Consider the following 23,886-nt stretch of genomic DNA (forward strand, 5'->3'; position numbering starts at 1 on the left):
ATTCTACATATGCATGTGAGGCCACCTAGACCAGATGGAAACTGTCCACCCCCAAAATATGGGCTACGCCTAGGACAGAAGAGGACAGAAACAGAGTGGCATAGTGACAGAAGAGGACAGAAACAGAGTGGCATAGTGATGGGCAACCTGCCAGAGGACTGATGTCTTTTCAAAAGCACATGTGAAGACAGCAAGAGGGGAGGGTGAGGCAGGCTCTGCTGCCTTTCTTCAAACACGGAGTCCAAACAAAAAGAAGATATCTGAAAATTCACAAAATACCTGTCAGAGCCCAGAGGAGCCAAAGGAGAGACATGACAGCTAGATTTTAGAAAGCTGTCCTGGATGGACCTTCAGCCCGGGGCCTTGGGGGTCGACTGAGGTCGAACCTATCAGCCAATGATGCTGTGACAATATTGGTTAATTGTGATGCACGCAGTACAGTGTTACTGATGCATGCAGCATACAAGCCTGGGACCTGGCAGCCCTAACCCCCATTCTCCATAGGCCAGTTACAGAGGCATGTCACGGTGTAAAGCAGAGAACGGAGATAAATCCAATTCACGTTGGGAAGAGGAACAAAGACATCCAGTGACCACTCAGGGACCACTTGTCCTCTCCTGACAAGCCCTTCCAGGGTCCTGACATGAGGCTTATGTTGAAATGGAAGGTCAGAGGTATGCATAGCTTGAGCAGTGAAATCCCTCTCCTGGAGACAGTTCTTCCTCTGCCTAATACCAGCCTTCAACTTTGTCCTTTTCCCAGCATAAGACTTGTGGAGACCCCAGTTTCTTAAGGACCACCAAGGAGGGCACAAGTGTCTCTCCTTGGAATAGCTTCACCCATGCTGGGGCCCTTACATCCTAATATGTTGGTGGTGGGGAAATGACATGACATACAGGGACTCTGGCCTGTCTTTCAATAGCTATGTTGTTGCTGTTGTCTGTCTGTCTGTCTGTCTGTCTGTCTGTTTTCTTTTTTAAGGCAGGATCTTTCTACTTAGTCCTGACTGTCCTGGAACTCACTATACAGACCAGGCTGACCTCAAACTCACAGAAATCCACCTGCCTCTGTCTCCCAAGTGCTGGGACTAAAGGTGTATGCCAGTGTACCTGGCTTTTGCAATAACCCTTCAATATAAAATTGTTCTAAAACAATAGTTTCTTAATTTTATGCATAAGGGTGTTTTGCCTGCATGTGTGTGTGTGTCTACCACATGTGTGCTCGGTACCCACAGAGGTCAGAAGAAGGCATCAGATCCCCCTGGAACTGGAGTTACAAACAGTCGTGAGCAGGGGGAATCAACCCCACCCTCTGGAAGAGAATCCAGTGCTCTTAAGCGCTGAGCATCTTTCCAGACCATGACTGGGTGCTGCTGCTGCTGCTGTTTTCAGATTTGTTTCTTTATGTGTATGAGCACTTGCCTGGGTTTATGTATGCCTGTTGCCTCAGAGGTCTGAACTGGAGTTCTAGACGAGTTCTGGGAACTGAACCCAGGTCCTCTGCAGCAGCAGCATGTGCTCTTAACCACTGAGCCATCCCTCCAGTCCCCGGCTGGTTTTGTTTTGTTCTGGTTTGCTTTAGGTATAGAAAGAGTCTGACCAGTGCAGACCTAAGTTGATGTGTCATCAATGTTCAGTTCCTCCTTACCTCAGGTTGCTCCAGCTGGACTTTAACAGTTCACTTTTAACCTTTTGATTCAAGATGTCAACTGAGCTCATCTTAATCCCCGAGCTCTATGCCAGGGGAGAGAGAGAGAGAGAGAGAGAGAGAGAGAGAGAGAGAGAGAGAGAGAGAGAGAGAGAGAGAGAGGCAAAGGAACTTTCCTCCCAGCTGCACAAGTGCCTCTCCTGGAGATATGTTACAGAAGTCTCACTTAATGGCTTGCATTTCTGGTAGTCAGTAGCTTCAAGAGTCTATGTTTGGAGGGGGAGAGGTTGAGACAGGGTTTCTCTGTATAACAGCCCAGGCTGTCCTGGAACTTGCTGTGTAGACCAGGCTGGCCCTGAACTCATAGACCTGCCTGCCTCTGCCTCCCTTAGTCCCTGTGCTGGGATTAAGGGTGTGCAGCCACCACTGTAAACACTACAGTCTACTGAGGAGGGGAAGAACAGATTTGGGAAAACAAAGAAGCAGCAGAGAGCAAGAAGTACAGAGGCAAGCAATAGCCCTCTGGGCTAATCCAACTCTAAGTTAGAGATGAACATTGTACTGCTTGAGGGTTTTGTCAGCTTGAAACAATCGAGGATTATCTGGGGAGGGGGAGCCTCAACTGAGCAAATGCCCTGTCCGACTAGCCCAAAGGCAAACCTGTGGAGCATTTGCTTGGTTAATGATGGATGTGAAAGAGCCCAGCCCTCTGTTAGTGGACACTGTTGATGCCCAGTGCCATGGCCAGGTGGTCCGGAGTTCTATAAGAAAGCAACTGAGCAAGCCAGGAGGAGCAAGCTGATCCGTGGCATTCCTCTGTGACTTCTCTTTAAGTTCCTGCCTCCAGGTTCCTGCCCTGCCTCCTCTCAGGAGAGACTATGATTGAGCATCTGTGACTGGAATGTGTAAGGCAAAGAAAATGTTTCCTCCCCAGTTTGCTCTGGGCCGTACGTAGTGTTTCACCATAGCAACTGAAATCAAACTAGGACAAACACACTGAAGGTCAGGAGGGTCAGGGACTTTCCCAGAGCCTGAGCTGCGGATGAGGAGGCTGTCAGATCTGAAGCCACAGCCCTGACTTTTGGGAGCTGGGGGAAGGGCTCCGCAGGTGATGTGAAGTGTGAAGCACTTGCTGCACACACATGAGGACCTCAGTTGGATTTCCCAGAACCCACATAAACAGCAGGGCACTGCATACACCTGTAACCTTGGTAGTCGGGACTGGGGTGGGAATTGGAGAGTGGGAGGGGTGAGGAGTAGTTCTTAGGAGCTCTAAATAAGTTCAGAGAGAGACCTGCCTCAAAAAATAAGGTGGGGGCCAGGTGCAATGGCACACGCCTTTAATCACAGCACTCAGGAGGCAGAGGCAACGTCCAAGTTCAAAGCCAGCCAGTTCTCTAGAGCAAGTTCCAGGACAGCCAGAGCTACCCAGAGAAACCCTCTCTACACATGGCACATACCCGCGTGCACACATATTTAGACATGTGTGTGCACACACACGCACATCATGCACACACATACAATAAACAGTGCAATAATTAATTACAAAATAGGATGGAAAGCGACAGAAGAAGACACTCAGCATCAATACACACACACACACACTCACACACACACTCACACACACACACACACACACACTCACATGCATACACCCCACCCAGGCCCTGATTCCTGAGTGCATGCTCTGACCATTAGGCTATGCTGCCTGTCTTCAATATAATAGGGTTAACCAAAGACACGCTAGTGTTGTTTTGCTGAGGCTGAGCTGCTACCGGTAGTGTGGATATAGGACCATCAAACAAGATGCCATTCCACCCCGGGTCATTACACACTTCCACCCAACTGTGCCGATAGATAACCCCTTCCTCCCACCACGTGGCTCTACGTCACTCACAGAGAAATTTCTTCCCACCTTCTGCCTCTGTACCACACAGCCTCAGCTCAGCAGGAATTCATCCGTGCATACCAGAGCCACCTCCGAGCTCTCCTCCCTGGAGCCAGTGGCCTGTTGGGAAACCCTCTAGGCATGATTATAGCCCTGGTTTTAGATCTTGTCTGATGACTTTGATGCTAGTACCTTAACCTCCCAGGGCCTTCCTTGCCTGCCCGCATCTGGGCAGTGTTAGCAGTATTTCTCTAAGAGGGCTGTAAAGCTTCAGAGAAAATGGAGGAGAGGCACAAAGCACAGTTCATTGTACACACACACACACACACACACACACACACACAGAGCGAGCAAGACCCAAAGTCCAAATGTAAGGTCAGATGGGATCCAGCCACGCTTGTACTGATGGTATGTGGCATGGTGTGTGTTAGTTACTGTCTTAGGGTTCAATACTACAGAAAAGAAAATAATTAAAAATTCCTTTATCAGGTTCACAAACCTTCTCTCATAGCTCATCCCAACTCCAGTTTAACTTCTAAGCAAAAAAAATAATCACTTCTCAATTCTGGCTCAGACTCTAATTCCACTATGAGATAATGGTATAACATTGAACATGGCTTTGCCCCGTTTGCCCAATCAGCTCATGAAACACTGCTACTGGTGCCAGGGCTAGGAATTGTATAGAAACCCAGGGTTTTGAGGTACAGGGGAGAACAGACCCCTAAAAGAAAGAGGAGTAAGCTTCCCAAGGCAGGAGGGTGTCTTCAAAGGCAGGGGTGGCTCTCCTGGGTCTACCCTAAACCTGTGGTGTGGCTTTGCACCCCCTCTCCTGTATCTTCCACTGCATCTGTTCACTGAGGTTCCCCACCTCACTCCTACTGTGCTAGTCCACACAAACAGTGACTCCCCACCCCACCCCACCCCACCCCCGCCCCCAAAGCCAGCCATCTGATTCTGGAGAATCAGATTCCAAGGACAGTGCTTTTCCCAGACACTCGTGTGATCACTCCCACAGGCCAGAGGCCACCAAGGTATCTCACACAGCCCCAACAATGTTGCCTAAGTGGTTACCTTGGCCAGGGGGAGTTGAGTGACACCAGAGAGTGACTAAGCCGGAGACACAGCTGTAGTTACAGGCTGGTGTTCCCAGGACAGAGCTGGGTGAATTCAGGCAGTCCAGCATGCTGCTTCCCCCAGCAGGCCCCTGCAGAGACCAACCAGAGCCCGTGGCTTTCCCCTGCAGGGTACCAGAATGTCATGGCTCTGCCCACCTCTACCTTCCTGACCTCACTCATGACCCAAGTGCCTAAGAGAGAACTGGCAAGTGGCTCCAGAAGGCATCTGTGAACAGAGGGAAGCAGTTGGGGTGAGCAGGGCCTTTGTGGTGACAGCCCCTCATGTGCCCAGCATGTGCACAGGTGGTAGCCAGTGTTCAAAATGGAAGCCAGAGAAGATTCTAGGAGTTGGGAACAGTGTATTTCTTCCCTCATACTTCCTATGTGCTCTCAACTCCAAGTACTAAGAGCCGGGGCTAGCTGCACCAACAGCCAGAGGGCTGGAGGGAACTAGCTTGTTTAGTTTTCCCAGAAAGACAAGCAGGTCTGGTCCAGCCCAGCCCATATCATTCATCTCCATGGAAACCAAACTTCTCCGAACCTGGAAGGCAATGCTTGCTGTTCCTTTCTGGTGGCATGCTAACAATGACGCAGCTAGCTGACATTTTCAGGCCTTGTACCATCTGACCTGCATCTCTCCTGTCACGGTGGATGTTATCGACCATGTTCCAGCTGAGAAACCTTGGGCTCAGAGAGCATCAGTGATTTCTCCAAACCACAAAGCAAGCTAGAGGCAAAAAACAGAATTTCAATCTTTAGATGGCCAACTGTTAAGGTCCTGCCCCAAACCCTCAGATTCTTTAGCACTAGAAAACCTAAGGCTTGTGGACAGGAAGTCTGGGGGTACACATTTAAAGAGGTCCCCAAAAGTTTCACGACCTTAGCCCCACAGGCAAGTATGCCCTCAGGGCCTAGAAGAGGATTTGAGGCAGAGAGGATGCTTACTAAATACAGGAAAAAGGAAGGGAAGGAGGGAGGGAGGGAGGGAGGGAGGGAGGGAGGGAGGGAGGCAGGAACCCAGTCTCTGCCACCAGGAGAGCTGTGGGGATGGCTGGTACACACAGAGCCACAGTAGCAAATCAGGAGCCAGGGAAAACTGGCATCTCTCCATCCCTCTTCTACAGGCTGCATCATCCTGCAGGTATGCAGACCACGCCATTCCTGGTGCTTCGTCATACCCACAACCAGGCTTGGCAGACACCCAGCACAAAACCTGATGTCTATTGGCTGGGTTTTCCTGTGGGTGTGTAAACCAAAATATTACCCTAGAGGTGGAGCCGCGTAGCCAAGCTGCGCCAAACCCGAAAGGCAGTTGAGGCGTCCAGCTGGGCCTGTCTGTGTTGGGCTTCTCGGTGGCGGGCGACTACCTTTGAAATCTGTTTACTTTTTCTGCATAGATAACACATTCATATATGATCCCAACTCTCAAAGGCACAAAAGGAAAAGCCTCCCTCCCACCACTGACCCCAGCCACCCAGTGGATTCCATCGTCAGGGATGGGGGTGGCATGTACTGGAGCCCCACCCCCCATGCCTTTGTAGCCATGCTCCTGTTCCCACAAACAGCCAGCACTGCAACTGGCCATTCCTGTATCCTTGCACACCTAGTACATACAGCACTTTTGACTGCTACATAAGGTTTTGTGGTGTAGCTTGGTCTGAATTTTGCAATTTTTACAGAAACGGCCATTTTCTATTGCTAATACAAGCAGTGGGGAGAGGAAGAAAATCCCACACTTGCTGGCAGAGTCTGTGCTCAGCTCAGCTGCTTGTCCACACTGAAACTGTGAGGGCCACCAGGTACTGAACATGTTCTAAAGCCCCACTCCTCAGGACACCCTGTGCTCTGATCCTGCTGAGCCTGTGGAGGAAGGTGGCTGGGGCAGGCCTCTTCATTTAGCACCATCACATACCCACATCTGTGGAGGGATTCACAGATACCCAGGTAGTGATCAACTGAAGTAGGTGTTTGTGAGCCTCTGCCCTCCCTCCCTGCAACCTGAAGCACGTGACTTCCCCTTCTAAGACCATATCAGATCCCGATCTACTCCATGCCAAGCCCGCACCCTACCCTGCTCTGTGGGTGTCTGTGGTTACGGAGGAATTCATTACTGAGTGGGCATATGGCTTTCCTTCCAACAATTCAAGTATTTAAATATTAACAACAAATCAAAGTTGGAAACCATCCCCTCCCACGCCCCCTCCACCCACCCCCCATGAGCAGCACATATGATACTCATCCTGACAGTGTCAGCAGGGATGGCAGCACTTCTTTGCTGGACTTGACAGCAGGGTGAGCAGTACACCCCATGTAGAGGTAACAAAGTAGGATTTGAACCCAGAACCCCCTATGTGACTCCATCATATGCTCTTGGCCACCAGTCTCACTGACCCCAACCGACCCACAGCAAAGAGAGCATTCTTTGAAAGCATGACACGAACGTGTGCGCACTGATAGAGTGAACAGGCCTACTTGCACTCCAGTGGAAGCAGTGCTCTGCCCCAGAATGCCCACTCAGTCATATGGCCGCCATCCTATCTAAACTTGTGTCTTCACCAGCTAAGCAGCCACTGCCTAGGAGTGGAATCAGATCCCAGGCTGAGAGCAAGCTTTTCAAACTGTAGGATTAAGGGATTATCCCACCCCCATGGACATGGAGGGAAGGTTAGGTGGGAAGGAGACCAGCCTGCCAGTCAGAGCTTCAAAACGTGGGACCAGCTGTCAGGTGTTACAGCTCCGCAGACTTCAGCCCAGCGCCAGGCAGGAGGCTCCAGACAGAAACCCGGCTCCAGCAGGACACGGTAAGAGGATAGGGGCCTCATTAGGGGTCATGCTGCGCTATTTTCAAACCTCAGGGGCCAGGCAGAAGGCCAACTCTGCCCTCCCACAGACTTCGCTCCTCACAGCCGGGGGCTAAGTTTGCCAGTCCGGGGTTGCTCTCTGGCTTTATGATACAAATGGGGAAAGATAGAACAGGAAGAAGAAAGACTGTCACCGGGCTAGAACCTGAACCCACTCACTCTGTCATTTATCCTCCGGCCAAGCTGGGGACAACAGAGCAAAGAGAACTAACTCCCTGCCTCCTGCTGGATTGGGGAGGCGGAGTTCTAGTGAGACTGACAGCGCACAACCTCCACGTAACACATCCCACATCCCGGGTAAACTACAGCAGGTGGCACAGAGACCACCACTGCTGCTGGTTATGTGTGGGCTTCAGGTAACAGGACAGAGCTCCCTGAGGAGGTAACCCAGACATAGGATAAAGGAGAAAATGAATCGTGTGGGTCTCCAGCCTTGGTAAGAAGGCAGCAGGTACAAAGGCGCTGGAGAGAAATGTGTGCTGCACTCCTGGAATACTAGGGAGGTAGCATGGAGTGTGGAGGAGAAACAGGGTCAAGGTCGTGACCCTGGTCAAGCCTTTGGTCAAGACTTTGACCGTGAGGATGTAGTCCAGGCTGCCTGACAGAATGGGCTCAAGGCTCCCCGACAGCTCCGTGTGCCAAGGTCCAGCTCCAGGTCCAAACCCACCTTTTCTCTAGGCTTCCACCACAGGACCCTTGCTTCCAGCGCACTATGGGTCCTCAGGGCTCGCTTCTCTTACAATTTTTCTACAGATCTAGGACTTTTTTTTTTTAAGTGGCTTCAATGTAAAGGACGGGGGTTTATTCAAAAGCACCTGGGAAGAGAAACTTTCCCCCTCAAGGGAAACTAAAACCAATAAATGAACCACTGTCTGTCGTACCACTCTGGGGAAACTGAGGGAACTATGGCCGGGTTAGGAGGCACCAAGCAAACAAAAAAAGCAAAGCAAACAGCGACCCGTGGAAAAACAATGATCGGTACAAGAGAGGACATGCAGAGGAGACATGAGATGCAAAGGGATGTGAGACAGTATTTGTAGAGTTGTGACAGAAATATTGTGCAATGAAAAATTGTGGTTCACATCAAGTTAGAAGAGTAGGTGAATAAAGGCTAACTTCCTTGATATCAATCAAAAGGAAGTTTGAACCCGGGCTCATGCATCACGCTAAGCACATACGTGTATCATTCTAAGCACATGTGTGCATCATGCTAAGCACCTGTGTGCAAGTCCTCCCAACAACTCAATCACCTGAAAGCTCATGACTGCTTACAAATGAAAACTGACCACATGACCAGTGAGGGGAAGGGAGGAACTGGGGCAGGCCAGCAGGCTGTTGCACTCTCTATGAAGACAATAGATGGCAAAACCAATCACTATTTGTCCAAAATTAACCCAGGGTGGGGGGGCTCCTTAGAAATACCGAGGCAGGTACCTGGAAAAAACAAAAACAAAAACAAAGAGCTGAATGTGGTTGCTTTGGAGGAAAGCATCTGGAAGGGACTGAATGTTTTCATTGGGCTGTTTAACCCATACAGATGTAAGGAGGAGCTGCAGGTGGGAGCACGTTGGGAGGGGATAACAAGGGGACTTCCCACATGATGGAAATAGGGCTGGGGCACAGTGATCACTCAGCAAGTGATGAGCAAGTGATGGCCTTTAAAGAGCTGTGTGTGTTTCATAGTTTAATAATAAATAATAATAATAATAATAATAATAATAAATACATGGGGCTGGAGTCATGGCTCAGTGAGTGAAGTGTTTGCTGCACAAGCATGAGGACCTAAGGTCAGCTCTGTATGTCCACTGCAGTGACACGCAGATGGTCAGGGACAGACACTGAGCGTGCCAGTGAACATCTGCAGCCCCAGTACTGCAGGAACACACACAGGTGGCTCCCAGGGGCTTGCTGGCTAGCTAGCACACCTGAACATAGAGAATTCCAGCTTCAGCCAGAAACCGTTCCTCAAAAACTACGATGAAGGGTAACAAAGGCAGGCAACAGATGTGGCCCTCTGGCTGGCACATGTACATGTGCAGAAAAGGGCACCTGTATAGACATGTGTACACACACGCATCACATACAATAATGTTATATCATACCCTGGAAGGAGGTGTGTTGGTGTGCACATTTTACTTTGAAAAGCTTTATAAGAAGTGTTGCTACAATGGAGAGAGATAGACGGGTGGGCAGATGGACTCCCAACAGAACAAATGCAGTGAGACATTAAAGTGCATTCAGGGGTGGCTAAGTATTCACTGGATAATTTCTTCACCTTTCAAGTTTTTTTCTAATAACGAGCCAGGGAAGACAGGCCACTTTGGGTGTTATTTGAAACACACACTATTGCTAAAAACCTAGCTGGGGGCCTGGAATGAGGACCCAGCAGTTTGCTTGCTGCTCTTTCAGAGGGCCAGGGTTTGATTTCCAGCATCCGCATAATCCATCCCTAATTCCAGTTCCAGGGGACCCAGTGCCCTCTTCTGACCTCCACAGTCACCAGGCACACATGCAAGCAGAACATTCATATTTAAAAAATACGATAATCTAAAAACAACAAAACCAAAAAAACAAAAACCAAACTAGTAGGGTTGCTCTGCCCACACCTGGATATACCACACACCTCTGTGCATGCAGGGGTAGCTGTCACTATGCTCTAGCCTATGTCCCCACTGCGCTCTGGGGACTCAGAGTTCAGGGGACAACAGCCTAACTCCTCACTACTCTGTGCTCCCCAGCACCCAGGGCACAGGACAGATGGGGAAGTCTGCCCCGGATGTCCTGGGATGCCTTGTTAGCAAAAAAAAAAATAAAAAAATAAAAAAAATTTCACCAGAGACAGCCCCTTCAGCTAGCACTCTACTGTCTGCCAGAAGGTAAACTGAGGCTGGGGGGGGCGCTTTTTACACCTCTAGCACTGAAATGGATCACCAAACCACAGTCTCCCAAGCTCCTTTGTGTATGGTCAGCTAGTAGGGAGGAACAGAAAACAGGTCTCTGCCTTAATTAGGCAAGCCGGCAGCTGGGGCCAGGCTGGCTGGGAGCCCCCGGCAGCCAGGGCAGCAGCTGCCAGGTCGGGTCTCCGTAGAGCTGAACAACAGCAGCAGAAGCGCCTGAGCTTAGACTCCTGATTCTCACACCACGGGGGAGGCAGAACAATGGAAGAGCTGGCTCCCCAGATCTTAGGGCTGCCAGGAAGAGGGGAACCTCACAGCCTTCTGCTCCTGCAAATTCTCAGAAGCCTGAGAACTTTCCCAAGACCAGGCAGCACCTGGGGGAGAAATCAAACCTGGCCCAGCCCACCACCACTTCCAGTAATGGCCTCCAGAGTCCTCGGCTACGGAAAAGCACAGCTCTACATTTAGGGCTGATGTCCCTTCTGCTTTAGACTCCTCCATCAGGTTAACTGTTCTCCCTGAACACTGGGATGAGGACCATGTCTAATAGGGGTACCCAGTGGGTACTTAGCTGATAAGGAAGAGAGCTTAAGTTCACGAAGAGGAAGAAGCTCCAGGGTGGGGCAGACTACTTCAGAGTGTCTGGAAGACCATCCTGCCCATAACTTACCACCACTCCATGTTCCACTTCCTGCTCTCAGACCCCACACCTACCTCTCCAAACATCACCTCACATATCTGATGAGAGGTGTGGCCAGAAATAACCCCTCCTCCAGGAACTGGGGTTCACTATTGTTCCTGAAACCAAAACCTTAATATCTTTCTGTTTTGTTTTTCAAGACAGGGTTTCTTTGAATAGCCCTGGAACTAGCTCTGTAGACCAGGCTGGCCTCCAGTTCACAGAGGTCCATCTGCCTCTGCCTCCCCGCTGCTGGGATGTAGGTGTGTGCCACCAATACCCTGCCAGAACCCTCATTTCTTCACATGCCAAGTGCAGCCAGCTCACCTACCCTTCTGGGTGGCTGGGGTACTGAGGGTCACAAGTCAGAAAGAGACTGTGACCCAAGGCCAGCAGGGTATCTAGAGGGGCAGGGTGGCTGGCCTGGATCTCTCCCCAACCCCGCTCCTTTTCAGGGTATGCCAGGTCACTGCCCTCCTGTACCCATCTCCAGATGGGGTGGGAAGCAGTGTCCTCAGTTTCCCCTTCTTTCTCTAAACCACCCTGGACGTTGGGGGTTGATGGTAAACACACAGCTATGCTGACCCACATGTTTGTCAACAACCCAGGGGAAATCTCTTCTTTAATGCTTAAAATAAAACCATCATCAACCTGTCACCACCACCCCTTCCTATGTTTCCTGTTTCTGAGGACTGGAGCCAAGGCAGCCTGCAGGGAGGAAACATCACCAAGACACGCCCCACCCCCACCCCCGTGGGGGACAATCAAGCCATCCCCCAGATCACCCTTTGTGAACCCAGGGGTCCCTGCTGCTCCACTACACTGGGGAAAACTAAACGGGGAGTGGACAGATGTGCGGCCACAGCATCAGCCACAGCATCCACGGTTGGCTGCTCTGCGGGGCCCGGGCACTGGGATACAGATTACTTCAAAACTTCCAGAATACAAGGTCCCAACCCCAAAAGACTATACCACCTAGCTCTCCACTGAGGCACAGAAGCAAGACTGGCCTGTCCAGGGTCGGCTGGGATCACAGGCAAGGCCACCACTCTGGGCTGTTCTCTCCCAAGTCCCTCTTGCTCTAAGAACTCCATCCTCCAGCCGCTCCTCTGTTGCCTGGTGACCAAGAGTGAGGGTTTTCTCAGGTTGAGCATCCCTTGGCAGCTCAGCACGGCTCAGCAGCTCAGGGATGTTCCTGCCAGCCTTCTCGCTGAAAGCCCCTTCCTTCCAGAAAGAAGCCACTGGGTTCTGGTTCCACTCACTGGCTAGCTGTCTCCTGACCTAGAGAGGACCCTGCAGGCTTCTGGAGAAAGTGAGGTTGCCCCTGCTGGATGCGTCTCACGTGTGGCCTGCCCACGCTGGCATAGGAGAACCACTGATGTCCTGCACACCAGATCCTGGTTCATTCCATTCTGAAGGCCCTACCCCAAGACTTTTCACACTCCTTTCCCCGTGAGCAGAGAAGAGTCCAAAACCTTGAGAAAACGAACATTTGTGTTTATTAGCCACAGAGACTTCAGAGCACCAGGCTCCTAACCAGTCCCTCCTACAAGTCTACCCACCTAGGCCAACTGCCAAAGACCAGGAAGACCAGCAGACAGGCCCCATCCTCTCAACCTCCTCCCCGGGGTGAGTTCCCAGGAAGCAAGGGCCCTCTGGGTAAGGAAGAGGAAGTCAGCAAAAGAGGACAGACAGGGAAGAAGGAAATAGGGCCTGGGGCAGACAGACTTGGCAAAGCACTTGATCCCCAACTCAGTGGAGGGTACGCGACCCAAATCCAGTGTCACCGGAGGAAACAGGCAGAAGCACACTTGTGTCGCAAACTTTGTTAGGGGGTGGGGTAGGCCAAGGGCAACAGCAAACTTCTGTGGGTCAGTCCTTGCTTGCCAGAGGATGCTGGTCTAAGTCTTGGCCTCTACATTAAATTCACCCAAGAGTCTCTGGGTCTGCAGGAAGGCAGCCAATGGATACAGGAAAGGACAAAGTGCCAACTGTCTCTTCACGATGTCTTCCCGGGAAACCCCAGTCCAGGAGGCCTAACCCTCAGTGGTGGGAGGGTCACGAGCCTGCCGCAACCCATATAGCCACTTGATCACACGAGCGTTTCGCTCGATCACAGACACCCCATAGGGGACACGATCCAGGGACCGCTCTTCCACTGTAGCAGAGCTGCGGCGTGAGCAGCCCCCTTCAGAGCTGCAAGGTCCAGCACTTGGCCCGGCTAGAGACACGATGTCCGAGCTGGCCCTTGCTAAGTGGGCCACCCCCAATCCTCGCGCTTCCTCTGGGTCCAGGCCACAGAAGTTAAAAAAGCGCTCAAGATCGGCTGCTGCCCTGGAAAAGCGCTCACTCAAGTCCGACTTGGACCGCTGCAGGCCAGGGGGCCGGCCGGGGCTGGAAGTGGTAGTGGTGCCAGGTGATGGATAGGGCCGAGCAGGTGAAGCAGGCAAGGGACGAACGTCCACTCGGCGCACCGCGACAGTACTGGGTGGCGGACGAGGAGGGGTGGCTGGTGGGACCTTGTGGGCAGATCCTTCTGGCCTTCCAGGTGTTCGGCTGGCCTCAGATGGGGACACAGGACTATCACACAAGTTGATGAGGCTGCTAAGGATGTCGAGGTCCAGTTGGGGCCGGCGGCCAGAACAGGGCAGGACTCGGCGACTGGGTGTGAGCACTGGGCCGCGAGGACCAGGGCTGAAGAGGGGCTGTCTGACCAGCGGGGGCTGCACCGGCTCTTGGCGGGTGTTGGCCACACGCAGGCTCTTGACGTACTTAGCCTTATCAGCCTCCAGGCGTTCCACAGCACTCGGTTTCCTGGCTCCCCCGTCTGCTGGCCTTGGTAGCAGGTAGCCGGGAACCTTGGTTCTCAGGCGAAAAGGTAGGGCGGGAGTGGCGGGGGCTCCGGGGCTCAGCGTATCCACAGGCATGGCCGTTACATACCCCGAGGGCAGTGGCGAGAAGACAGATACAGGCACAAAGTTGGCAGCAGGATACCGGGCTCCGCTGCAAGCAAGGAAAGAAGACTGGCTGAGCACGTTCAGACAAAGGCTCACTGGCGGCGAAGCCTGCGCTATTATAAGGTAAAGGGCACGCCCCTGCCTCGCAAAGAGCCAATCACCAGGCAAAATGTACTACTGGAAGGCTTGTGGCCACACCCACTCCATTTCCCTCCAGTAGTGGGCGGGGACCCGCACAGCTGAGGGAGAGGAAAGAGGTAGAGAAGTCAGGTCCACTTTAAAGAGAACAAAACAGGCTCAAGACCCAGGGTCCTCTCAACAGCCCCATTTAGGGATTAGGAAACTGAAGCTCAAGGAAGCAATGGTCTTGCTTAAACCATTCCCTTCTTCCGAGAGAGGGGGTACTAGCGACTGGACAGTTGGGGTTGAGAAACCATCATCCACATCCCACCTGAACTGTACAGACAGCCAGATACCACCAACACCCCGCAACTAGCCCAGGCAGGAAGCTGCGCAGTGCCAACCACCTGCCTGGGCATGATGGACCCACAAGGGGCACAAAAGCAAGAGGCTGCAAGGGAGGAGGGAGCAGAAAGTCCCCACCCCCACCCTAGTAGAGTCCAGATTAGCACTTCCAGGACATGGCTCTAAGGCCAAGCCCTGTAGAGATCCAGGCATAAACATCAGCCCCGAGCTCTGCTGTTGCAAGAAACTATCCAGAGCATGTCCCACCCAGTGCTGTGCTGCTGACCACCTGCCATGACAGTTGCCCCATGGGCTGCAGGACCCTTGTAGGTGCTCAAGGGTCCCTGTGGGTAGCCAAGAGTCAGGTGTTAGACCATTCCAGCAAGTCAGGCCAGCCATCTCTGTTTCCAAGGAAACAAGGTCAGAAAGTGCCAGTTTCCCCACCACTCAGACCCCTCAAATATGCACAATGTAAAGCCCACATGCCAAACCTCCTGGTCTGCAAATGGGGGGAGGGGAGAAGGTCCCCCAGGGCACCAGCAGTTGAGCGAGGTCACTCGGCATCTAGCATCTAGTCACTAGCTCCTGAATCACACCAGCCATGCTTCCAGTTCTCCACGGCTGCATGGCAGGTAGCTGCTATACCAGACTGCGTGCCCAAACACAGTAATAGCCTGGCCGGAACAACCAGACATCTCAAGACAAGGATCCCCACTGTGTGCCAGACACTCAGAGCTACTCTCCTGTACCTCCTCCAAGAGCCTGGAAGCCACTGTTACCATTTTATGGCTGGGAAAACTGAGACTCTGGGAGTGACTTCCTTCCTTAGGTCCCAACGGAGATTAAAAAGGCAGATTCCCATGAAGCCTAGCCTGAGCACACTAATTCCTGTCACACCACTTCTCCACGTACCACACACACACACACACACACACAATCTCTCTTTTCTCACAATCTCTCTTTTCTCGTTATATCCATTAGTACCATATAACTTACTGTGGATAAGGCTCTTTCTTTCTTTGCTGTCCCCAATCCCCTATAATGTCAGCTCCACGAGGGCACAGGTTTCGGCTGCTTTGTTCACTGAGTCTCAGCTTCATGATGTGGCTCTCAATACATGCTAGATATTCCACAAGTGTGTCCTAAACTAAAATGCCCGTGGGGGTCAGCTGAGAACCAGTACCCCAGCGCACGAGAGAGGCCCTGCCCACCACAGGCAGGTGGGTCCAGGGTGAGGAGTGGAGTGTCACCAGGACTGGCAAACCCAGGACAAGCTTTCTCTAGGTTTTTAACTGTGAGCAAATGCCATCAGCATTTTTAAAAGACAACTAGTACTCACTTGGCAAGCATCCTACGTCTACGGATATACCTGTTCCTTCATCTGCTCCCCCCAGCCCCCACAGAAACCGCAGCACAGTTTTGGGGAGGAGGGGAGCGTCTCCCAAGGCTGTTGGGCAGAAAAGGAAGGCTAGCCCCATACAAACAGACCCCCAACTGACCTTGGGCGGTTAAGGTCTAGCCAGCAGAACTGCTACAGAGCTCTGTCTAGGTAGCCAGACTCTGCCCTACCTCCCTAACCCCCACAATCTGCTCTGCCACCCAAACCAGTCTAACCCGTTAGTAGTGGCTGAGGCAGTCACTACTCCCCGACATCACCTAGGAAAGAGGAAGGAGGTCAGAGGGGCAGGGCTAGGGCAGAAACTCCCCCCTACTACCACCTTGCTTTTATACCCACCACCTAACCCTACATAGAAATGGGGGCGGGGACAGATGAGTGTTCCCAAGCCTGGTAGACAGACACCAGGTAGACATCAGGGTCCCTGTTCTCCCACCAGCCTTGCACCTTGCACAAGAGGCAGCTCTTAACAGGCCGTTCCCCTATCTAAACACAGTTAAAAATAGGCCTCCCTGTCCCTTCGGGTCACCGCTGGAAAGATCAAACGGGTTCGCAGCACCTGGAAAATGGGCAGCGCTCCGGAAACCAGACGCACTGTCATAGACTGAGGCTCTGACTGTGGAGTGAGTAGACCCCGCCCCCGCCAAGGGTCTCTAAGCCCGATCCAGAAGGGCAGACCTAAGCCTCAGCTAGGACAAAGGCGACAGCTGGTAAGAGCTGATCACAATGAGCCAGCGGATCCGCACCAACGCACGTCACAGGGGCCCCTTCAAGAGGAAGCTAGGATCCCGGTCGCCTAGTGTGATTTAACGTCTCTTTTGAGGTCTCTTTTCACCACGGGCTTCCAAATGCTACCGCAAATGCACCAACCTTGAGCCTTTCTGGTCTATTCCAGTGCCGTAGCCCGATTTCGTCCCTCCCTTCAGGCTCCCAAGGAGTAAGTAGATCAGGAGGACTCCGGGAAAGCCCCTAGTTTTGTTTCGGGTCGTCCTCACTTGGAGGCAATCCTGGAGACTCAGACGGTGTGGCTTGGGCTGAGCGAAGGCTGTGTGACCCCCGCCATCTGCTGTGCCTCTCTGAGCAGGAGTTGGCCCGCGGCTCGAATGCAGAGACTGAAGGGACAATCCCTGATGCGCCCCTCACCCCCAAACACCGCAACAAACCTGGCTGTGCAAGCCGCCTCCTTCCAGCAGCCTGCACGCCTCCCGCCCACCTGGCTCAGGTAGCCGGCTTTTGCGCAACTTCCGGGGCCTGGCAGGTGAACCTGCCGGCTGGGAGTGTTCCAGGAGAGGGAAGGAGGGCCAGGCAGTGACCGCAATGGGTGACTGACGGCCCGGTTTGGGAAACTAGCCGGAACAGCGCCCCCAGGCTCACCCAGCCGGGCTCTTATCCGACCTGGAGCCTGCACAGCCTGACGAAGTTGTGCGGGATTCTCGCTGATGTCTACCGCCAGGCACAGGAAAGTGTTCTATCTGGGCATTTAATCTTTCTGTGATTAAACGGGGCGCAGGGAGCATTAGTGTGGTTTGGGTAGCCTTCCTGTGAGGCAACTCCATTGTCATCAAGCTGACTAATGGAAACCCCAGACAGGCCAGGTTGAGTCATTTGCCCAAAGTTGACGAGGGGGGTTGGGGGTGGGGTCCAACCTGGGTGCTTTCCCTCCCACCACTCCTTGAATGTCACCCTCTTCTCCTGTGTGCCAGCAGGTGGCTGGGCCACAGTCCCATGAATAAGAAGAGTGGGACCTTGGGGGACAGTCCACTGTGAGCTCTCAAGGCTTGAGGTTGCTGACTACAGCTTTGTGCCAGCTGGAGTGATAAAGAGGGAAAGCCACAGTAGAGCGACATGAGATGGCCCATTTAACCCCTGAACAGCAGGACCACCAGAAAGTGGGCAATCTGAAACCCATATTTCACAGAGGAAACTACAACCCTATTGGGGAGGCTTGGGAGGGGGTCCACCTGTTCCCTCGGCCAGTCCAAGCCTTCTGTCACTTTCCAGGGTATTGTGAGGTCCAGAGGAAGGGGATGCCCACCAAAACCTCAGATCCCAGGGGCCCGGGAATAGCACCTCTGTACCCAGGTAGAGGCTGGGCCAGAGCTGGGGAGGAGGAGACAGGAAGTGGTCCCTATCCACTTTCCTCCCTCTGAGCACTGATGCTCCCTTTAGTCCTGGGTATTAATGAGGATGGGGTACAGGTTATCCACCATGACCTGCCAGTCCACTCAATATCTGACCCTAGCTGGGATAACAAAGGGACAAGCTTAACTGACAGCGCAAACTACAAAGACTGCATGTGTCAAGGTGAAGCCCGTTCATTTCTGCACATTTCCTTGGCAGCAGACCTTTTTTTTTTAAGCTTTGTATTGTTGCCATTTGTGGAGGATGGGTGTTTGTTTTAAACAGGGTTTTACAGGATAGCACAGGTCATGCCTATCTCAAATTATATGTGAACTCATCTCATCCTTATACCCATTTATGCGGTAGCTACTGCTATTGTGCCCATTCTACAGATGAAAAAAAAACTGAGACTTAGAGAAGTGATGCCACCTCCCTGAGATCACAAGCCAGCAAATGACAGAATCAGGATTTGAACCCAGGCTTGGATATGGGAATGAGAGAAACAAGAGACAGAATGCGCCTCCTGGGAAATCCACAAGACCCCACAGACAGCTTGCTTGGGCTCCATATGGAGCTGCCACCTATAGAAACACATTCAGCTATGTTTTGGGCTGTAGTTCCCTCAGCTGTCTCATGGGGCAATAATGGCAGTGTCTTCCTACCAGATCGCACTGTGCTTGACAGCTATCCTGCTATACATTCCGGTGATAAACTCCTGCCCCCCATACAGACCTCCACCTCTGCCCACATCTACCACTTCATCCACACTGTCATTCCTGGGCCGGTCACAAAGCCCCCCTGACTAATTCTTTACGAAGGTCTTTCCTGCCTCAGGACCTTTGCACCTGCTGCTGTCTAGAATCTCACTCCTCACTGTCTTCAACCCTTATTTTAGACGTCACCCCTCTGAGGGCCCTCCCTGTCTACCCCGGGAGGGCCCCGTAGATCTTCTTTCCCCCTTTTTCCCCTCAAAGCACCTTGGCTGATCTTGGTATTCCCAGTGTCTGCTTGTGATTTCCCAGCTGCCCACTGGACTGAGCCCCAACACTCTGCTGTGTGTCTTCCTCCCAGGAACAAACAGGAGGGAGCATCGCTGACGGAAAGGCTGAAGGAGGCCCAGGCTAGTATCAAGATTCACATCAAACACATAGACTTCTGTATGTCAATCACACTCCTATTTCCAAAGGAAGGAGGGGGAGGGGAGGGAGACCAAGAGGGGGGAGGAAGGGAGGACCACAGTAAAGGGAGGAGCACAGAAATGCCCTCATTCATGCCCAAGTCCCCAGCACAGCTTCTTGGTAGAAAGATTTGACAAGAGCTTAGTAATCAGCCAGTTCACTAGTCAGTTCCCCCTTGTAATTAATAATTAGCCAGGGGTGCGGGAGGGACCAGGATCCCTGAGTGCCAAGTCTCCTCTAGGCTTCCACATTACACTGCCTTTCCACACACAGTCCTATGCCGGCCTTCCATCAACCCTGTTCCAGCCGGCACACTTCCAGCCTGGCCTATTCTTCCTCCAAAGTTGCAGAGTCAAAGTCTTCAGGGCTCTGGCCCATCCTACCAGAACCACTGCAGGGATGCCTCCATACCTCAGTTTCCCCAACTCCATCAAAGTGAGAGCCATGATGGCTGTTGGACAGGCAGCTTCCCCCAGAGCCCGGCTCTGGCGAAGGCAGCCACCAGTACACTGCATGGACAGGAGCAGCAGTGTGGTGCGGGTCAGTGGACGAAGCCCTTCCACATAAAAGAAAATGAAGCCAGGCATGGCGGTGCATACCTTAATCCCAGCACTAAGGAGCCTGAGACAGGAGGATCATGAGTTCGAAGCCTGCCTGGGACACACACACACACACACACACACACACACACTCATTCACATGCTATTGATAGAGCGGGTGAATGTATGGAACTATACTCAACATCACTTCATTGAACCATTAAAGGAATACAAATCAAAATCACAGCAACAGTGTCAGCCCCATTAGCACAGATCCTATCCAAAACATACGCTATGCTGTTAAGTGTTGGTGAGGAGGAGCGACCTTAGAACCCCATTCAGTGGCGCCGAGCGTTATAGACACAGCACAGCAGTCCCTTACAGGTTGAGTGGTGATCAGAGAAACACCTAGGACTAAAGACTTCTAAACACTCATCTCAAAGGATCTACAGTGTGCCAGCAGAAACCCTTGCACTGAATCTCCGGCAGCATTAGTCACCACAGCCAAAAGTGCCCACCGACGAGTGAAGGGGTAAAGAAACGTGAAACACACATGTCTGGTCGGTAACTCGGCCTTTAAGAGGGAAAGCTGCCGGCTGCAGCATGAACGGAACTTGAAGGCAGCAGGCTGAGTGCGGTAAGCGGAATCCAGTGAGACAGCGACTGCACTCTTCTGTGTCCACAGAGTCAAAACACCAGGAGCGGGGTAGGGTGGCAGTGCCGGGGAGTCTGAGGGTGGGAAATGACTGGTTATTGGGTATAGAGTTGTGTACTTCAAAGTGGTGACGCTGGGGCCAGAGACATGGCTTGGGGTGAAAGTGTTTGCCATACAAGCCTCGTGATCCGAGTTCAGTCCCCTGAGGATCCAAGTTCAGTGCCACAGTAGAAGGAGAGAACTGACTCCTTTAAGTGTCCTCTCACAAGCCTGCTGCAGGATACGCATCCATGCATTAAAAGCAGCAATCCCCTCACTTCATAGAGTGGACCGAAATCACAGCTCACACTGCTAAAGTTCTCAGCACGGGGCAAGCATTCTAAGCCCAGGCAGCCGTGTGTCCTCTCTTCCCAGTATAAGGTGGGATTTCTAGGGTTGATCATTTTATGCGATTCTGTACCTCCCACCTGCTTCTCTGTCCTTTCAAAGGAAAGCCGGATCAGGCTCCATAGACAGGGAGGCCTTTGGCTGCTGCAGGAGAGGATCAAGAAGGCTCCAGGCAGTGGGGAAGAGGCAGCCCAGCTGTCCAGGTTGGACGCCCTGCTGGGCATTCTCCAGGGCAGGCCAGGTTCCAAGCTATTTCTGGAGTTTTCACTAGGCTCATGCCCTGGCTTGCCCTGGAGTCAGCCTTGCTCAGAGTAGCTCTGTACAAACCTCAAGGAGTTAGGAGTGGGCTGCCATGGGAGGGGCCAGGATGCCTAGGACAGTGAACTCCTGCGTGAACCACTCCAGCACACACTCTCCACTTAACTCAAACTCTGGGGACTCAGTTTGCACCCTGACAAAAATGGGAACAAAGGCAGACTTGCAGTGAAGGAGGAAGAGAAGGAGAGAGGAGAGACAGAAAGACTAACAAGCAAGGCCTTAGGGAAGGGCCTGCCTGACCCAGGATAGGAAGGTGAGGCTTGAATTAGGCCTGTGGCCACACCCACTTCCTGTCCTGCCTAGGCCTGAACTCCACATGCAGTGTTTTACCCCAGCTCAGAAATGTGAAGAAACTTGCCCAAACTCACACAGCCAATGACAAACCCCAGGCAGGGCAGTGACCTCATAACTTTCTGTAGATGTAATCACTATGTCTGTGTCTTCTCAATTAGTTGGCCCACAGTCAGGGTTCAGGATTGCAAAGCGCATCATGCTATGTGTGTAATTCTCACCCAGACCCTTTGCTAGTCATCTATGTTCCTCTTGGTGCCACAAAAGTATCTAAGGAGTTTCGGATTATTTCCCATCAGTCCTTACTGAGGGCCATTCTGCGTCTGTCCAGTTCTTGCTTGCTGCAAATCACTGAAGCACGGAGGCACCTGTCATTTTGCCTAAAGTGAGGTAGCTGGAGGAGAGAGTGTGTGTGTGTGTGCTCATAACAATGCCTATGCTGGCTCTGCTGGCCAGAGTCCACCTGAGTGACACCACCCTATCCTGCTCCACCCCCAGCACAATACACAGCAAATGGCCAACAGATGTTGGCTTTGATCATCTTGATTCTGCAAGTTTCGGCCACCCTGACATTTTTGTGCCTGTGCTAAGCATCTCATTTGCCCGACACATTCCACTGGGGAAGATAATAAACTGCTTAATAAGACACCTCACGCATAATATGGAACAGACGCTACTGAGAAAAACAGGACACTCGGGGAGAGATCAGGCTACAGGAAGCTAGACGACGTGGAAAGAAATGAGGCAGTGGTGTAACTCATCTAGTAGATTGCTCTCTTAGCACAAACCAAGCCCTGGGTTCTATCCCGAAAATGGCACAGAACTGGTGTGCCAGTGGCACATGCTTGTCATCCGAGGAGGCAGATTTAGGAAGACGGAGAGTTCAAGACCAGCCTGGTCATACATAGTAAGATTGAGGCCAGCTTGGGCCATACAAGAGTTGGAGTAGGGAGCATGACACAAAGACAGATGGACAAGCACAGCTCCCCCAGAGCCAGAATGAGGCTCAGAGGAAGAGTAGTTCCCTTCATAAGAGATCCTCCATCGAGTCGGTGATTCCCTGTGTCAAGGACTGAAGACTTCTGCATAGTTAAGTCTGTGCCTTTGAGCAACAGCCTCAACTTCACAGAACCTCAGATTCCCCACCTACGAAACGAGATCAACAACAGGGGGGTAGGTAAGAGTCCAGCCTAAATTAGATGCTCTACTTGGGAGGGTCTGACCCTGCACCCAACTCTCAAGTCCAGTTCCAGCAACTCTGGCTTAGAGGTACCACACACACACACACACACACACACACACATCCACATGACTTCCAAGGCCTTTGGATCCGCAGTCCTAGGGACTCAACCCTGCCCTGCAGTCCTAGGGACTCAACCCAGGGAGGCCCTCTGAGAGGGCAGCACTGGGAACTGGGACTCTGTAGAACCCTGTAAGGCAGAAAAGTTGCGAATGGGGAGGGAATGGTATATGTCCTGAAGGGGAACTCCAAGGGCCGGTAGGGCACGGGTAGCCTAGCCCTGGGATCCCCTGAGCCACGTCTTCCCAATAAGCCCCTTAAAGAGTAACCCGCGGGGTTCCTCTGATCGGCCAGGAGCGGGAACTGCAGAGTGGGAAAGGGAAACAGCCTGGATCCTTTGCTGGCCCCCTGGGCTGGACACTAGACACGAACTCTCCTCTGTCGACCCCCTGTACTGAGACTCTTGCCCGGGTTAATGCGTGGGCACTGCCCCGGGACCCTCCGCCTCCTACCCCCATGCTCACCTGCAGCCCACGTCCAGAGGAATCCCGCTCCTCGCCGGCTGCCGAGGCTGACAGCTGGTGGTCCCTGCAGACCTGAGAAGGCTACTACGTGTGAAGACCGGCGAGCTCTTCCGAGTGGGACGCCCTGGCTGTCCCACGATTCCCTCCGGGAGAACGTCCCTGGGGCCCCAGAGGAAAGGGAAGTGAGCCCGCCGTCCCCGTTGCTGCAATGGTTCGCCCCGGACTTCCTGATTGGCCCGTCGCTTCCGTTCGAACGGCGCGCCACCCGGGTTGCCAGGCAACATCAGGAGCCGCAGATGCAGCAGGGCGACTGCTGCCCGGAGCCCAGCTGGCCGCTTGGCCTTCCGGCTGCCCAGGCCTTGGCAGACCTTTCTTCTCTTCCAGCTGGACTTCCTCGGTCTCCAGCTGCAAGAGTTACTAGTCCCAAATTTGTTTGCTTGGTTTTGCACAGGCACTAGTACCAATATTTTTGGGGTTTTGAGGCAGGGCCTTCACACATAACTAGCCTAGCCCAGGCTGGCCACAACCTCCTTAGTACTAGGATTATAGGTCTATGCCATACCTAGCTTTCTCTCCCTTCACTTTTTTCTTTGGAGGCAGGGTCTCACCAAGTTGCCCAGGCTGACTCGGAATTCATGCGTTTTGCCCAAGTAGTCCTCACACTTGCTGCCTGACTTAAGTCTCCCCATGAGTTGGTACTAAGTGACCACCCCCCAAACTAGGCCCTA

At 52.5% G+C, this 23,886-nt stretch overlaps 1 protein-coding gene and 1 non-coding gene across 7 annotated transcripts; both read right to left on the minus strand.

The window, feature by feature from the left end:
* Nucleotides 1-10,694: 10,694 nt before the first annotated feature.
* On the minus strand, nt 10,695-10,783 carry Mir1953 (microRNA 1953). Its single transcript, NR_035478.1, has one exon. It is a non-coding gene; the product is annotated as a microRNA 1953 (primary transcript).
* A 1,778-nt stretch (nt 10,784-12,561) lies between these two features.
* Nucleotides 12,562-23,385, minus strand: Fam110a (family with sequence similarity 110, member A). 6 transcript variants are annotated; one of them, XM_006500268.3, is made up of 3 exons: nt 16,465-16,568; nt 15,506-15,656; nt 12,564-14,090 (listed from the first exon to the last, which is right to left on the minus strand). In XM_006500268.3, the coding sequence occupies exons 2-3, from the start codon at nt 15,607-15,609 to the stop codon at nt 13,124-13,126; spliced, it is 1,071 nt and encodes a 356-aa protein (XP_006500331.2). In that variant the 5' UTR covers nt 15,610-15,656; nt 16,465-16,568; the 3' UTR covers nt 12,564-13,123. The 6 variants fall into 6 exon arrangements, with proteins under 6 accessions (NP_666239.1, NP_001276079.1, NP_082942.2 ...); NM_146127.3 differs by lacking the exons at nt 15,506-15,656; nt 16,465-16,568 and adding an exon at nt 23,159-23,385 and having other exon boundaries at nt 12,562-14,090; NM_001289150.1 differs by lacking the exons at nt 15,506-15,656; nt 16,465-16,568 and adding an exon at nt 17,069-17,147 and having other exon boundaries at nt 12,562-14,090.
* Between the last annotated feature and the right edge of the window lie 501 nt (nt 23,386-23,886).

This window comes from Mus musculus, chromosome 2, assembly GCF_000001635.26.
Source record: "Mus musculus strain C57BL/6J chromosome 2, GRCm38.p6 C57BL/6J".
Taxonomy (NCBI): domain Eukaryota; kingdom Metazoa; phylum Chordata; class Mammalia; order Rodentia; family Muridae; genus Mus; species Mus musculus.

Coding starts and splice junctions, on each gene's coding strand:
- Fam110a (XM_006500268.3), bottom strand. CDS start 15,609: ATGAAGCTGAGACTCAGTGAACAAAGCAGCCGAAACCTGTGCCCTCGT. Junction 14,091..15,505: donor AAGAAAGAGCCTTATCCACA/GTAAGTTATATG, acceptor CCTTGCTTGCAG/CGGAGCCCGGTATCCTGCTG.